The sequence below is a fragment of the Coffea arabica genome, chromosome 6e (genome assembly GCF_036785885.1).
Source record: "Coffea arabica cultivar ET-39 chromosome 6e, Coffea Arabica ET-39 HiFi, whole genome shotgun sequence".
Taxonomy (NCBI): Eukaryota; Viridiplantae; Streptophyta; class Magnoliopsida; order Gentianales; family Rubiaceae; genus Coffea; species Coffea arabica.
In genome coordinates, this window is record NC_092321.1 from 47,669,931 (window position 1) to 47,686,566 (window position 16,636).

General features: G+C 36.7%; 1 protein-coding gene across 1 annotated transcript; it reads left to right on the forward strand.

The window, feature by feature from the left end:
* The first annotated feature begins 9,835 nt into the window (after positions 1–9,835).
* Positions 9,836–11,774, forward strand: LOC113697447 (expansin-A1-like). The gene is made up of 3 exons (XM_027217061.2): positions 9,836–10,111; positions 10,224–10,536; positions 10,889–11,774. The coding sequence occupies exons 1-3, from the start codon at positions 9,982–9,984 to the stop codon at positions 11,190–11,192; spliced, it is 747 nt and encodes a 248-aa protein (XP_027072862.1). The 5' UTR covers positions 9,836–9,981; the 3' UTR covers positions 11,193–11,774.
* Positions 11,775–16,636: the final 4,862 nt, after the last annotated feature.

A 16,636-nucleotide genomic window follows, 5' to 3' on the forward strand; every position in this document is an offset into this window, starting at 1 on the left:
CATGTACTGCTGAAGGAAAATGAGACATAAAAAGTTTAGAACGTAAGCTGTTCAAAATTAAAACTTAAATTATAATATCACTAATTAATGTAAGAGTCGAAAGTGCAAAGTTGAATTAGTATTTTTCATATTTCAATACGCAAACCAGTTGGAGTGTACGAACTAAATTTCATATTGTTGTTAAAATTAAGATTTCTGTTTTTATAAAAAGACCTTGTTCAAGTTAGATTTGATGCTTAGGACTACATGTTTATGTTAACTTTTTAAAAGGTATTTGTGACAGTCCCACCTCCCCCTAAGGCGAACCAAAGGGTTCGGTGGACCGCCTGTCTAGCTCTCGCCGGGACTCACTCACTCACTACAGTCCTCAAATAAATTACAATGCACATCTCAAATATTACATCAAATTCTCAATGAATTTACATATCATAACGAAGCAAATATTACTACCCAAGTGTAGAATGTACACATACATTCGTTTCAATTCCAAACGTTCACACATTCCTAACTATTACACAAGATAAATCTAAAACTCCAACTGTACAGAAGATAATCCATCCAGTTACACGAAGAACTTATTACAAGCGCTTCCTTTTGCCTCGAGCCCTGTAGGGAGAAAATATATTTTGGGGTGAGCTAAAAGCTCAACGAGTGTCCATTAAAATCAACATTCAAATAAGTTTCACAATAGTGCATTTAAATGATGTCATGAATCAGTAATCAAATGTACGTTTATTGCTCTTGTGAGCCAGTGAAATCATTGTACTTAAACATCCAACGCTCAAATAGATCAAGTAACAGTTAAACAGAAACGAGGAGCCATTTGTGCTCCAAATAACATGTAAACAGTGGGGAAGACGTTGGTTCTAAGCACAAGATTTCCCAAGAACTCATTGGAGCCAAATCATGTCATGGCACACACACAAACACAAATGATATGCAATCGAGTAACCAATGCAAGAATTAGTTCAAAAATAACTTTGGGAGTAGTTGTGGAATCACTCACCAACCACAGCTCATGATCCATCCATCATAGATCATTGCCTTGATCAAGTCCAAACCCTAGATCACAAATGTCATGTCAAACAAAAGGAATTCTAAAAGCATCAAGTTCCTATCACCTTTTGGCATTTTAATCACAAGTGAAGCTACACTTATCCGATTGAAAAACGAATCTTATGGCGTTACGAAGCTAAGACATATACCAACATTTCTTATGAAGACCTCCAAAACCAAATCATATATTTTCATGGTCAAAAATCAACATCTTAGAGAAAATGGCAAACTGGCCGTGAAACAGGGTTAGGGGCAGTCAAGGGTATTTCGGTCATTTCACATGCTACAGTACTCCAATCGATCTGAAATTTTGTAGATAGCTAGCTAACTCATATATCTACAACTTTCATGTTTTGTCCAATAGCTGGTTCGGTCTAAAACATGGATAACTTTGCAGTCCAAGTTAAGTCCAGAAACATGGTAAACGGAAATTACACTTCTAAACTAACCCTTGTATAGAACCACAAGTACACATACGAATCATAAGATATACCACATATCTAATTAGGCCACAATGCCCCTTCAATATGAGCCAATTGATAGCTCCAAAATCAATCATAATTAAGCCCCAATTCGAAACCCTAACATTGATATTGACCTACACAAGCTGGAATTTCCGTAGGCAAGTGAAACTAGCACATATAACCTCAATATTTCACATAACAAAACTCTCAAATGCTCTCAAAGATTGGACAGTATTTCCCCTTAATTTCCTTATTTTCCATCCTATATACAACACCAATACCATCTCAATTCAACCACATTTTCACATACAAATCATAAGTTATAAAACACACCTAATTAGGGCCACAACACCCTTAAATCTTAACCAATTAAGAGCTCAATAACCAACCATAAGAAAGCCCCAAATTTGAAATCCTAAAGCTGAAATTTTCTGCACAAAACTGAAATTTTCCGCAAACAACCACAATTAACACACAAAGGCTCCATTTGACACCATATCAAGCTATCATTCTATGGTCAACCAACCATTATCATATAAAATCAGAAAATTCACTAATAAATCAGAAATTTATCAAACTCTACTTTAAATCATAAAATTATCCTCAAAACCACATATTTAGCTACTATAAGTCACTAATTTACCATTATTAGAACAAAAGGGAATTTTCCAAGTAAGGTACCTTATAAACTCAAGAAAGATAATAGCTTAGAGCTTCTTCTCCAAAAATCACTCAACCAAAAGCTTTAAACCTGTGAGGACTCGCAAATTTCTTATGTTTTTCCTCAAAAATGCCTTTTATTTGAAAATTATTATTTATTAAAGCCTCCTACCCAATTATTCCACAATAAGTGCAGATAAACCTAGAAAGTAGGGTTTCACTCTTCGTTTTCAATATTGGAGCAAAATTAGGGTTTTCGCAATTTTTCGCCGGATGAATTTTCGGTATGGTGCAAGGATCAAATTTGGTGATTAAAAGTGACTTTTAAGTGGGAAATAATATGTGATTAGGATCAATGATATAAATTTAGTGAATGGGAAGTAAAAACCCTAGTACGTGTGTTTTTAAGAAAAACAGCGCGAACCGGCGGGTCCCGCGCACTACTGATTGAACGCACCAATTGACCACCACTTTCTTACCATACAAGTTTATTGATATTTGAGCAAAATATCCTCTTAATTGTCAGCTTGTTTGACCGAAAATTAGAGGCTAGAAATAGCAAGGAAAGAAAGAGAAAAATGAAAGGTGGAGGTGGCGACACTTGTCGCCATCCTAGAGTTTCTTGGCCAAGTGAGTAACTAACCTTCTTAAACCAATTTTCTGCACTTTCCCTTCATTATTTCTGCTCCATAGCCAACCAAAGAGAGAGAGAAAAGAGAGAACAAGAACAACTTTCTTCTTCTTGAATCTTAGCAATCCAAGTGACAAATCAAATTTCCAAACCGGTTAAAGTGCTAATTGTGAGTTGGGAAGCTAGAGGAACTAGAAATTTTCAAAGGAAGTGGAGTATCACTCTTCCAAGCTTTGTTTTTGAGGTACTAATTCTGATCATGGTCCTTGATCTTTTAAATCTTGCTTTAAGATGTTATTTAGCTTAAGTTTTGGCTTGATTTCAAGATGTGCAAGTAGTTGTGATGATTATTGGATGAGATATGCAAGTTAGGGTTTAATAATTTTCTGCCTAAAATTGTTGTATAGTTAGTATATGTTGTATATAAGGTTATATAAGGGGTTTTGGTAGTGATTGGAACAAGAAATTTGAGAAAGTTTCATTGAAGACCAAAAATTCCAGAATCTGGAAAATTTGTTCCCCTTTCTGTCCGGTTTTGTAGCCCTATGTTAGAGGATGAATTTGCCTTGGATTAGAACATGAAAGTTGTAGGGAATGACATTTTAGAGGTGCCTACAAAATTTCAGGTCAATCGGAGTAGCGTAGCATGAGAAAAGTCGAAATTACCCTTGCTGTCCTGTTTCTACCCGAACCTGAGAACTGCGACTGTAATTGGTTATTTTGGGTTGGAATGCTTCGGCTTTGATTGTTGATATCTTCTGATGAAATGTATCCCTGTATCTTAGCTTTCGTATGGCTTTGGAATTACTTGATTTGGACTTCGGTAGCCTGTTTTATGATGTTCACGCCAGAATACGTTTTGTGAATCTGTTATTGCGGTTTTGGTGTAGTATATTGCATTGTTGACCTAGTTACACTCGAAACTAGATTGAGTGGTCTTCTTCAACATTGTAACCCCTTAAGTCCTGAATATTCCTGTAAAATTTTAGGTCAAACGGATTAGTGTATCCTGAGTTATAGACAAAACACTCAGGCCTGTTTTTGACATTAGTTTGTGCTGCGTTTTGAAGTTAGCCTCTGACCGTGCATTTTTCTGTTTTGATCCCGTATGAACTGGGTGCTGATCCCTTCATAAGAAATTTAGATCATGATCTCAGCTTCAAAACGGTATAAAGTACGTCGAAATCCGAGTTCCGTAGCTCCTGTTATGACCAAAATAATATTGATCGTCAGAACTGCTTTGTATGTGGACAGTTCTGACGGGTACTTTGACACTCAAATTTCGTTCTGTTATGAGTGGATTCAGGTCTTGGCCAAAACATCAAAGTTTTAACCTTATGTCTCAGCTTTCTAATGCCTTTGGAATTTCCTGATTTGGATTTGTGAGCTGGGAGTTATGGTCCAGCGAACAACCCTGTTCGTCACCCTAAGACGTAAATTTCTGGTACTGTTTTCCACAATTTCGACCTGCTTCCATTCAGATCTAGATTAAAGTGTCTTCATGAGATTTGTAGCTCTTTCTCATAGCTTCGAAACGGTATCTTGTTCACTTTGATCCGACATTTCTAGCCTAATCTTTGATCAAAACGGTTTGAGATGGCAGATTTGGCCGTTTCCTTTTGCCGTTCCGCGCACTTGCATGTGCCAATTTTGCCGTTTCCGTACTTGAGTGTGTCGGCTTTTGCCGTTTTGCTTGTTTTAAGTATGTTAGTAGCCGTTTGTGATATATTGTGACACAATCTTCTATTTCAGACGGTGGTGAGCTAGGTGGAGCCGGTGGGGCCTACTTGCTACTTTTCGCGACGTGAATTTTGTCCTTTTGTTATCCTTGTTCGTTGAGTAAGTATTCAGGCCGCTCTTGTGTGTTAGTTGCTTATGTGTTTCGATATATATGAAGAGGGTACCTAGGCGAGGGTGTACTTTATCGCACTCGACCTAAACCCTAACTTACGCACATATTTGTACATGGCTTGTGTATATGAGCAATTTTGGAACTAAAACCCTTGAGCGTGTGGCTCGGGGTGACTTTTGAGAAATTTTGTGAAGTTTGTGAAGTTTGTGAGTTTGGGGCCCGATCTCAATACCTAGATGGACTATTCGAGCCGGTTAGGGCTTGGTCGAAGTCAGTCCAACCTGGATTGAGGTCACCAAGTTTGTGAATCCGGTTCACCGATTATGTGGACCAAGTTTGTGACCCGAGCTTGTGACTCAAGCTCAAGTTTGTGATTTCGTTCGCCCGGGCAAGTTTGTGAGGTGACTGGCCAGAGAGGGTGATAAGGTGTACGGTGGGAGAACAAGTGGAGTTCTACGGACCATTATTTGTGGTCGACGGAGTGTCGGCAGGAGATCATACATGGCACATGAATTGGCTTTGGAGCCACCCGTATCCTTATTATGTGATGTTATTTTTCTGCTTTTGCTTTACTCTTACTGGGTAATTGTGAATATGTGAGATTTACGCTTTTGCCCCTGTTTACTTACTAAGCATATAGCTTACCCCTTTCCTTTTGTTTTCCTTAGCAGGGGGCCGACGCGAGGATCGCTCAGGAAGGTGTTTAGTGTTTCGATTATAGACGAGTGAACTTGTACTTGTTTTAGTTGACTAGTAAGATGTATATTTGAGTTTTATCTTGTAATTTATTTGAGGACTGTAGTGCTTGAGTGAGTCCCGGCGAGAGCTGGGCAGGCGGTCCGCCAAACCCTTTGGTACGCCCTAGGGGGAGGTGGGGCCGTTACAAAACCTCCTTAGTACACACTTGTATGGAGTAGTTTCCAAAACCATCAGTGAAATCTCAAGATTTGAGCAAAGATTGAAGCTAGCAAAAATGAAGAAATCTCTCTTGTTTTTCCTCTCTAGAGAGCCGGGCAAGAGGGAGCAAAAATGAAGACCAACTTCAGCCAAAACAAGATAAGAATGAAGGAAAACAGCCAGTCAAACTTGGCTGCCGACTGTGACAGGTCACAATCCGGCCAGAATCTGGCCGAATTTCCGGCCAGATTCAAGGCAGTGGCTGAACAATTTTTTTTTCAAACGGCCAACCCAATCCGGCCAATAACTGGCTGGATTTGCGGCCGGATTCTGCAAAAGTCACTGTTCACCAGAATTTTTCCTTTTCTTCTTCTTTCGGGCGTCACAGTATTTGACTAAAATGGGGCAATTAAACATACTATATGTTAAATCGGTCAAATTTTTAATGGGTATTAAACAAAAATAGCTCTATCAAAACATTTTAGGGTGCAAAAGGTTCCATATTGAAGTTTAGCATGCAATTTGAAAATCAATAAAAAAAATTAAATGGTGCAAAGTGAAACTAATTGGAGAAAACATAATGCTGTCATGAAATTGTCCAATAGAATTCCTTGTACTATTGAGGTAAAACGGGATACATAAAATATTTAGAGTATAAAGTGTCTAAAATATACTTTAAATTATAATATCATCAATGGATGTAAAATTCAAGGGGCAAAGTTGAATTAGTCTTTTCATAAGTAAGCTAGTTTAAGTATACGAACTAAATTTCATAGTGTTTGTTAAAATTACAGTATCGTCATCTAATCTTGAGATTGTTCTCGTGCAGTCCCACTAACCTTTTAGATATTGAACGTTTTTTGTCCAAATTCGACTGTGTAAAGGCATAATTTCGTAAAGAATCACGTAGAAATCAGTAAAAATTTGTATTAAAACGAAACGGTACAATTAACTTGGTACTTGAGGGACGAGAAAACATCAGCCTCTCCATCCAATTGCAAAGAAAGAAATTTTGAGTTGTTCTCATAGGACGCAGGAGCTTGTCAAAATTAATCGAAAAGGATGGTAGACACAACTATGATGATGGATAGAGTGAAGGACCAAAATAGAACGGACACTTAACACAAAATGGTCAAGAAAACACAAAGTTCATTCGCGTTAAGTGTAAGTGTTGGTGGACAGATTTGCCCTACCGGTCATAATTTTTTTATCTTCCCCTTTTTCCTTTATTTTTGTTTTCATTTCTTCTTGTTTTCCTTTTTTCTTGTTGATGTTTCCATCCCACTACTTACTCACAGGTATATTTTCTTTGGTATACTTGGAATTAAGATTTTTATTTGTCTAACTTCATTCTCTAAGCTTTGGTACAATCTCCATATTTGTTAATTTTCACTCTGAATAATAGATTGATAATGAGTTATAGGATTTTAACACAAATTTGTGATACTTTCAAAGAAACAACTACACAAATTTGTCGTGATTCAATACTCAAATGGATATGCATTTGAAATTTAGGTCATACAATACCGTACACAAATAGTTGATCAATAGCTGCAATTTCTTTTTGGTAGTGTATTAGGTTGTCCATTTTGGAGAGAGGGGGTTGGATTGGGTGGTAAGGCGAGAGTTCAGAGGGATTGTAAGTAGGAGGTTTTGAACTCAAAACCTCCCACTTATAAAAAAAAATTACTTTTGAAAATATAATTAATAATTTACCTTGTTATTCTGGTTCACAAAATGGTTTGACTTATGTAATAAAAAGGCACAACAATAATTCTAAACTTTTATTATCAAAATATGTTGCATTTTATAAGAAAGGGAAAAGAAAGCAAAAACAAAAGGAAAGCGAAAAGAAAGAAAAGAAGGTTCACTTTTGCCTCTCAAAGTTTAAAAGGGGTAAAGTGAAAAGAAATAGAATTGAAGGAGACAACAGTGAGAAAAGAGTGCAAATACGTGGGCCCGGGGGACGGATGGTGTTAAGGGGGGTAAGTGTATTCTAACCCTATTTATGCAGAAGCAAGCTTGGTTTCTTTCAGTGAGAAGTTAGTACCATAAAGAAATTCCTTTCCCAGTACTTGTCTTCACAAGTCAGAAGCTATCCCATGTGAGATCTGGCACTTAAACTGCCATTTAATGACCACATGCATTTTATTCTTGATTCAAATCCCAGTGCCATGTGCATCTATAATTTGGACATCTCTTTTTTGGAGCTAATAGATGCTTTTATTGTTAGAAAATCATCTTATTGAATTGCTTTCTTCCATGAGCATTAATTCAAAGATTCCCATTTCCGAGCGGTACGCATCAAAATGTTTTACGCATTGAGAACTCCACTGGAATGTACAATAAACATACTCCTCAAGGCAGCAATCTTCACTGATTAGGTCAATGTATATATAACAAAGTTTATCTTTTCAATTAACATATCTAATGGGCTTGTTTTGAGTAAATAGTTATTATGATGTCTTCTTGTTTGGATATGGCCTTTGTACTTAATGTTAAGCTAAAATTGGCTGATTTAAAAAGTTGATTGGACTACTTTTGACAAGTTCTACACTGGTGTTCAATTAACCAATTTTAAGAAAATTTGAAGCTAGACTTTATATTGGGATCCACATTTTCTGTTTTTGGGGGCAAATCTTAGTCAAGTAACGAAAGTTTTGACTGATTCTGATGCTTACATAACTAACTAACTAACTAAATTTGTATTAGACAGGAAAAAAAGCTTACAGATTAAGACAGTTCTAAGACTAGTTACCTTTTTAATGCTCAACCTCTTTAGTCAACCAATTACTACTTGGGATCCAACAACTGTATTCAGTCAAAGAATTTCTCTTAATTTGTGATCTCAGGGAGTACAATACGGCTACTCCATCGCAAAAGAGAGTACAATACGGCATCAACAAGAAAGTCAAACTGACACAATTTGATACAATTTGTCTTGTATTGGTACTGGTGGCATCACCACACAAACTCATGTGTTGTGTTGGAATATGACTAGAGTTGTATTAATAGACTATCTGTAAAAATTCTACGAGCAACTTATGGTTTGGGGGAATATCTTGATCCATAGTAATAATCAGAATCGAACCCATTTAAATTTATTTTTACTAAAAAAAAGGCTCAAACCCATATGCAAAATAATTATGTATTGATATTTAAAAACAAAATTACCTCTAAAATTCTCAAATCAGTAATTTTAACAATAAGAACCAGTACAACATTAATATAGAATTGGTACTAGGAAAATTTTCAATTCTTAGTCCAAAGAGTAAAAGTGAGTATTATTCAGTATGAGCCGTTGAACACTAGTATATCTCCATCAACATTCTTCTTAACATAAGCAACAGCTACCATGTAATGACAATTTCACTTTCCAAATCTTTAAAGATCCTAACACCAGTATGTGACCTCATTGAATTTTGGTTATGGAATACTTGTCACCTTCAGGTTTGCCATAGACTTGTGTTGCTTGATTTCATTGGCTTTAAGAAATCTTTACATCATTTATTCATGCTAAGAAGACAAGCAAATCCTTTCTACAATCAAATGGCGAAGTCAACAACATGGACTCACCCACAAAAGACTGTTATTCCTATGTTTCATGCTGAATTAATACTCCCTCTTAGTCGAGTACATTATACTGTTAACTGCAGATCCGAAATGTTATATGTCAATAGGTCTAATAATTAATTCTATGAGATTAAAATTTTGTATGATCCATTCGTAATATACAGATTTCGGTGTCAATGTCATGTGAGTATTTGAGTTTGTTATTTATTTAAAATATTTGCAGTCCATAGTAGAATTATCCATTTTTCAGTGGCTAAGGGAAATTGAAAGAGTAAAAATGATGAACTTGTTGCCTTCAACAACTAATACATGTAAAGACTTTGAGGAAGATCTTAGTGTTTATTCAGTGTAGATTTTTTACTTGCACTTGAATGAAGGTAATGATTGAAGTGCAAATGAAATGCAAAATTCCAACTATAAAACTCAATTTAATAATCAGACCAATTTTTTGAGTATAATCATTGTTTGTGTATATTTTGAAATTCTGTTATAGTACAACGAAGATGTTCTCACATGGACCCTATGGTCATCACCTCAACTAACCATGTTACCCACTTTCCAACTGGATATTAGGATGAAGAAAATATATTTCTTGATTTCTTTTCTAACTTCCAGTCAGTACTGGCACCTCAACTTTTGTGTTCACTGGGGTCTATAAATACTTCTTCGTTCTTTCGTATCTGCCTCACATTCTCTTCATCTCTAACCAACTTGAAACTCTGAAAGTTTTCATTTGTAGTTAGAGTTGAAGTGTATAACAAATTTATAGGATCTGTTTCTTTATTTGGCTACCTAAATAGTTCTTGAAAGATACTTCTTTCGTACCCCCAATTTTTTGCAGCAGAAATATGGAAAGCATTCAAGTTTTCCTGTTAATCAGTACATTCGTGCTGAAGACTGTCCACAGTCTTAATCCTAGCGCTTGGTCAGCAGCCCATGCAACATTCTATGGTGGAAATGATGCCTCTGGTACAATGGGTAAGAAAAAGATCAAATAAAAAAATGTTTGTTTTTTCATTTCTTATAGTAACGAGAAAAAAATGATATTAGCATGAACACTTTATAGTAATGGAACATTATTTTGCTGCAGGAGGAGCTTGTGGTTATGGGAATCTGTACAGTCAAGGGTATGGTACAAGCACAGCTGCATTGAGTACTGCTCTTTTCAACAATGGACAAGCTTGTGGAGCTTGTTTTGAGATCAAATGTGTAAATGCTGGGAAGTGGTGCCTCTCGGGATCCATCATGGTTACAGCCACAAACTTCTGCCCTCCCAATAATGCTCTTCCAAATAATGACGGAGGGTGGTGTAACCCTCCGTTGAAGCATTTTGATCTTTCACAACCAATATTTCAACGCATCGCGCAGTATGAAGCTGGAATAGTCCCTGTTCAGTATAGAAGGTAAGAGTCATATTTCTGGTCCACTATCCCTTTTAATTTGTCTCAACAAATTCTTTGCTCCAAACTCCAAAGCACTTGCTTGTTTTTTGGTGGGCTAGAAATTAAGTGATTTAGGTCTGTCTCGATTTGTGAGTTTTCCAGAAAAAATTTTAGAATTCTTTTACATGTTTTTTAATTATCTTTTTACCTCGTACACCTCAAATTGTTATAGCATATTTTCTATAAAATTTTCTAAAAACACTAATTCTTTTGAGCACTTAATGCTCCTTTAGAAAGGGGAAAAAAAAAAGAAAAAGAATTAGCATGGAGAAACAAAATATGAAAAACTAATAGCATCTTTTGGCTTCTACAGGGTTCCTTGCAGGAAGAGTGGTGGAATTAAATTCACAATAAATGGGCATTCATACTTCAACCTTGTACTGGTGACTAATGTTGGGGGAGCGGGTGATGTTGTGTCTCTATCCATCAAAGGCACGAGAACTGGTTGGATAGCAATGTCTCGCAACTGGGGTCAAAACTGGCAAAGCAATTCTTACCTCGATGGTCAAGCACTCTCATTCAAGGTCACTACGAGTGATGGGAGGTCTTTAGTCTCCAACAACGTAGCCCCTCCAAAATGGTCTTTTGGACAAACCTATAGTGGAAGACAATTTTAACCAACCAAAAACAACTATTGTTTTAGCCACGCAATTTGGCCTAGTCCCTTAAGTCCAACTCTCCTCAAGTCCTGAAAACTAATTGGCAATTATACTTACCTACACCTATATCAGGCAAGGAGGAGTGCAATTGGTTATCACTCTCCTTGCTGCATCCACATTTAGGTGCACCTCAAATATATTGACTTTTTCCTTCCAGTTCAAGTACAGTCTTTTAAGGCCTAACAATTAATACTCTCTGAGGGCATATTGAATTGTAATTCCTCTCCTTGCCCCATTGAAAGAAAGAAATTGCTATCAATAAGGGCCCTTTTAAGTGTGGCCTATGACGTTTTTGGCTGTGGTTGATGACCATATTGTGTTACACCAGCACACACCATCAAATGGTAGTTGTGAAGGTTTCTCTGTGAGGATTTCTTCTAGATCGTGCTCTGATATTTTTTCTGAGCAATTTAATAGTAATTGTCAGTGTCTGAAGATGAAAGAGGACACTTCTCTTGATTCTTCATACTAGTTTCGACTAGTGAGTGGATGTTTATCCTATTTGTGAAGCAAAGTTTTTCAGTCCATCTATTTGTGGATGCTTACTCATAATGAATATAATGAATATGAATTGGGTTGTATACAGTGATGATCATTTACATTGTTAATCAGAATGTGCTCGGTTTCCTAGGGAAAAAAAGAAGAAGAAAAGAAAAAACAAATTTAAAAGAAAAAGTTCAATTGGAAAGATATAAAGTAGAATAATTAAATGTTCATGCGAAGTTGGATATAAACACGGTTCATATATTTTATTCTTAAATAATTAATTCATTCTAACTGTACAATTGCATTTCATTTCTCTTAGCAAGGAAAAAATAACATTCAAAATGTTATGACAAAAAACATTCAAAATGTTGATACAAAATTTTTCATTTGTTAAAATTTGTTGATTTCATCAGAAACTTAACCGTGGGTTTTATTTTTAAGTAAAAAAGGCACTGCTACTAATTCCCCTAAAATGAGAGAAACATGTAATCTCACAGGAAAACCCAATTCGTAACGAGATAGGTTTGGACGAAATTTGGGTAGGTTAGCCACAACTTGGGTGAATACCAAATTGACAAAATATTCAATATTCAAGAATATGCTCAAAGTGAACCAAGATTTGAAAGATAAGAGTTTCCACTCTAACCTGTAGAAAACCTCAAAGATTCAATATCATAAAATCACTCTACTGATTAACTATGTTCCATATAACTTTATTTAAAAGAAGAAACTTTCTAGATTAATCCCTATGGACCTAACCCTAATAACCAAATAAACTTGATTCAATAATTGGCCCATTAAGTTCAAAGGCTTAATACACATTGGCCTCTTTATTGACTAAAAAATAACTAACTAAACAATTTAGTTTAAAGCCAAACAATAATTAATTAAAATGGATAAAATAGGAAAAATCCAAAAAATCACTAAATGAATCGTACAAAATCTGTGGATTAGCAAACAACTATTCTAATGTGTCCGTGTCTTATTTGAAACAAGTCTTCTTGTCACAATTTTTTTGTGTTTAGTCACAGGACGTGCCTGTGGCCTACAATGCAAAGTCTTCTACCTCTTCCTTGAACAAACTCTTCAACTAATTTTGCTCAAACCACATCCATATCATTCTCCTTCTTTAAAAGAATTTTTGTCCTCAAATCTTTGACCTTTTCTCGTTCAAAAAGTTGTGATCACCTTGTTTAAATCCCTACAAACTAGCCATAAAAGAATAGAACGGAGAATAAGTTGATGGCTTAGTGGAAAATATTGAGTCCTCCAATGATGGCCCAATCAACAAACAATTAGATTTTTTTTTCCACTCCTTTCTTAGTCCTTTAGCTCGGATTCAAATACAACAAGTCCTCATGCACTTGTTACGGGGTCAGCGGGGTACGAGTAATCTTCCTAGCCTTACGTTAGAACAAATAGTTATTAGAAAGTTCGCTATAATCAACTCCTTGTAAAATTGCAACGTCTTTCAAGTAGAATATGGCTTGCTTACATAGGAACTACGTCACACAATAACTCATCCTTGTACTTCCCAATGCTGAAAAGCCACTAGAACTTGTTTTGTAACTTGTATACTCGCATCGTTGGTAAACCAGTGTATGGTATGTGGACTCGGATAATCAATTATTGGTAGTGTAAACTTATCAACCATGATTGTACTCCCAAAGTTTGCTCAACTCCCAACATCAACAATTAAATTGCACACCTTATCCCCAACACGACACCTAGTGTATAAGATATTGGTGCGTTGTCTCTTATCTACGTCCTTCTCGACTTGCACATTTCAGACTGTAGTCACCAAGATAACCTCTCCATGTTCATGTTCTTCCCCATCGGATTGATTCTCAGTCACAGGAGGCATCCCTTCAAACTCCTTCTCATCTACAGACTCAATATGTACATTTGCATTAATCACCATAACTCATTTGTTTGTGCACTGGAGAGCTTTGTGACCATGTCCATGGCACTTATAACAATGGATATCCCAGTTTCAAATAGTAGAAATTGCAGTGTTGCTCAAGACCTTAGGCATTTCCACCTTAGGTTTTGAAGGCACTGTGAGAACCCTCACTTAAAAATATGAATTCTCCCAAAAATTACTTGCATTACCCTAAGGTTAAATCACTTATAACAATTCCATGCATTGCATATTATTGCTCTTACTTGAATTGTAACATTTTCTTGAGTTGGCTTTATTTTATTTCACCGCATATACTTTGTCCAAATATTCTTTTATTGTGGTTGGGACTTTATATGATAGTTTAGAGGTATTAAATAGACATTGGAACATTTGGAGTGTAGAAACTTCATTAGTCAAAGATTAAGGGAAGAAAGGGTCAAGATTGGGCCAAGTGGCAAAACCCTAGCCATCCACCTTGTTTGACCAAAGGATTAGAGGAAATTTAAACCATCTTGGAGCCATTATTTCCCTAGCTTGGCTGACTCTCTTGAAGCTTCCAAGGGAAGGAAGAAAACTCCATCTTTTTTCTTTTAAAGCCCTAGTTTGATCTTGAACAAAAATCATAAGAGAAGGAACTTGAGTTAGTGAGTGAATCACCTTCAACCCTAGAGTGTGTTTCAAGACTAGAGCTTTGGTTTTGGTGGTTTGTTTTGGTGCTTCAAGCTTCATATAAGAGAGATATGTGAACCTTAAATCCTAGCTTTCTTGTACCATATCAAATATTTGAAGTTTTGATGGCAAACTAGGAGCCAAATGGATGTTGGTTGTGGTTAAAATTCTTGAACTAAACAAGTGGTAGTATGGTTTGTTGTTTTGCATACCATGTGTTTGATGAATTGCTTAAGCTTTGTTCATAGCTTTCCTTCATATATTTACATGTTTTGGACCCTTTTTGAGTTAAGGATAATACTTGGTATGATGTTTAAGTTAACTACAATGAAAGGATGAAGGTTGGTGAGATAAGTGAACTAGTGGACTGTTTTTCTTCTCCTTGGCTGACTGGTTTGGTAGAGGAGGTTTCTCCTTGATTTTTTGGTTCATTTGCACCTTAATTAAGTCTAAGAAACTTGGCTAAACATTGGTTTAAGGTTTGGTGTGAGTTAAAATGGAAATGAAGCAAGAAAAGTGGTTGTTTTGAGCAAGTAGTGGACTGTTTTGGTTCTTTTGATTGGCTAGACTGTTTTGGCTCTTTTAATCCATTATGTGTGTTGCATTTTGAGCTCCAATGGTACTAGGTAACTTTCTCCCCTGTATATGAACCCTAGGAGATTGATTTGGATGAATTTGAACCAAAACAAGTGAAGTTAGCATCAAGAACTAGTGTAACTTTGCTAGGGTTTTAGAGCTGATCAGAACTGAAAATTCAGCCGACTTCCCTGGATCACTGTTATTGATAGGAGATGAACTAGAGTGTACATTTGGTACCGTTGGAAATCCCTTCGAATCTAGTTTCCAACGCCGCTAACGGCACCTGATTCCGACCTTCCTACAGTGAGATATGGCCGTTTTCCCAAGACTGCACAGGCACGACTGTTTTACCCGCGAAGACCATCTTGAACTTAAATGAGACCTTGCTTTTGCTCAACTTTCTTGCACTTATCAAACTTGTTTTTGTGACAGCCCCACCTCCCCCTAAGGCGAACCAAAGAGTTTAGCGGACCGCCTGCCCAGCTCTCGCCAGGACTACGAAGACGAATCACACAAACCCTATATTACGTGCGATAGAACCCTAAGAAAACGAACAATTGAAGACCACCAAGCCCAAATATAACTTACCAAATCATATGGTGGAATGGGACATCGTGAACACTTCAATGAAAAGTGAAACGAAAACAAAAAAATGAACTGAAATGGCCACGTCACAATCCGAGATTAACGGCCGGATTCAAGGCAGTGGCTAAACCAAATTTTTTCAACTTCCCCTGTCAATCCGGCCAACAATCCGGCCAAGAACTGGCTGGATATGCGGCCGGATTCTCTGAAAAAAATTTTCCGCCAGAAATTTTTTCTTTCCTCTTCAAATGCCGTGCTCGCCCAATCGTCCAGCGGTTACATGAAACGTTCACCAAAGCCATAAGAGCGCAACATCTCAAATGAATACACTTAATAAAAAATAAGGTTAAATACTTATTTACATTGGAGTCTTGAACAGATTAACTAAAGTACAAGCCAAAGTATTCATACTGTTCAAAATACAATTAGGGTTTCAGTTGCAAAAGAACTTAACAAAATAACCTATACACTAGCTCGACCCTTTCTTCCAAAACCATGATTTCAAAGTTTGTCCCCTGTAAGGAGAAAACAAAGATAACGGGAAGGGAGTGAGCTTACGTTCAATGAGGTACCAAAATAATAGCAGTCAAGAATCATGGAACTTCATGTTCAATTAGTCACATGTGCATATCAAATAGGAAAATAAACAAACACTTTAGATAGAAAGGATACAGGTGGCTCTCGGGAGCCCAAAATTCCCATTGCAGTACTTGATCCAAACCCGTTGACTCTCTGTCAACGTATAAAGAACAACCATGTCCGTAGACCCCACTTTATACCAAATTCCGTCCACCAAACATACCCCTTACCGGGCCAGAACACCTCAACAGAAACAAAAGTGGTAATACTCGAGTATACCGGAAATCCAGAGTCTTCAATACCCAAAGATTTTCAAGAGACAGACTACCGTGGTTCGTTATCTAATCGACCAGACTCTTGCCGGCTCAACTTGAGTAACTAGCCACAGGATTTGAGCTCAGAGGTAACAGAAAGGTCGTTGGGTGCAACGTCCAAACGACAGCAGATTAAGCACAGATAACAGATTCAAATTTTCACAGTAAATGGGCATACAGACAAGAGAACGAGTGTGATAAAGTACACTCTCGTCTCAAACAGAATAAACAGATAGTACAGTCATTCAAATCACAGATCGCATGAACAGAAACCAAGTTAAGCAACA

What these genes read in the sequence shown, in the direction of transcription:
- LOC113697447 (XM_027217061.2), top strand. Translation starts at nt 9,982, where the DNA reads ATGGAAAGCATTCAAGTTTTCCTGTTAATCAGTACATTCGTGCTGAAG. An exon ending in TGATGCCTCTGGTACAATGG is followed by an intron (nt 10,112 to 10,223) that starts GTAAGAAAAAGA and finishes ATTTTGCTGCAG; the next exon opens with GAGGAGCTTGTGGTTATGGG. An exon ending in GTCCCTGTTCAGTATAGAAG is followed by an intron (nt 10,537 to 10,888) that starts GTAAGAGTCATA and finishes TGGCTTCTACAG; the next exon opens with GGTTCCTTGCAGGAAGAGTG.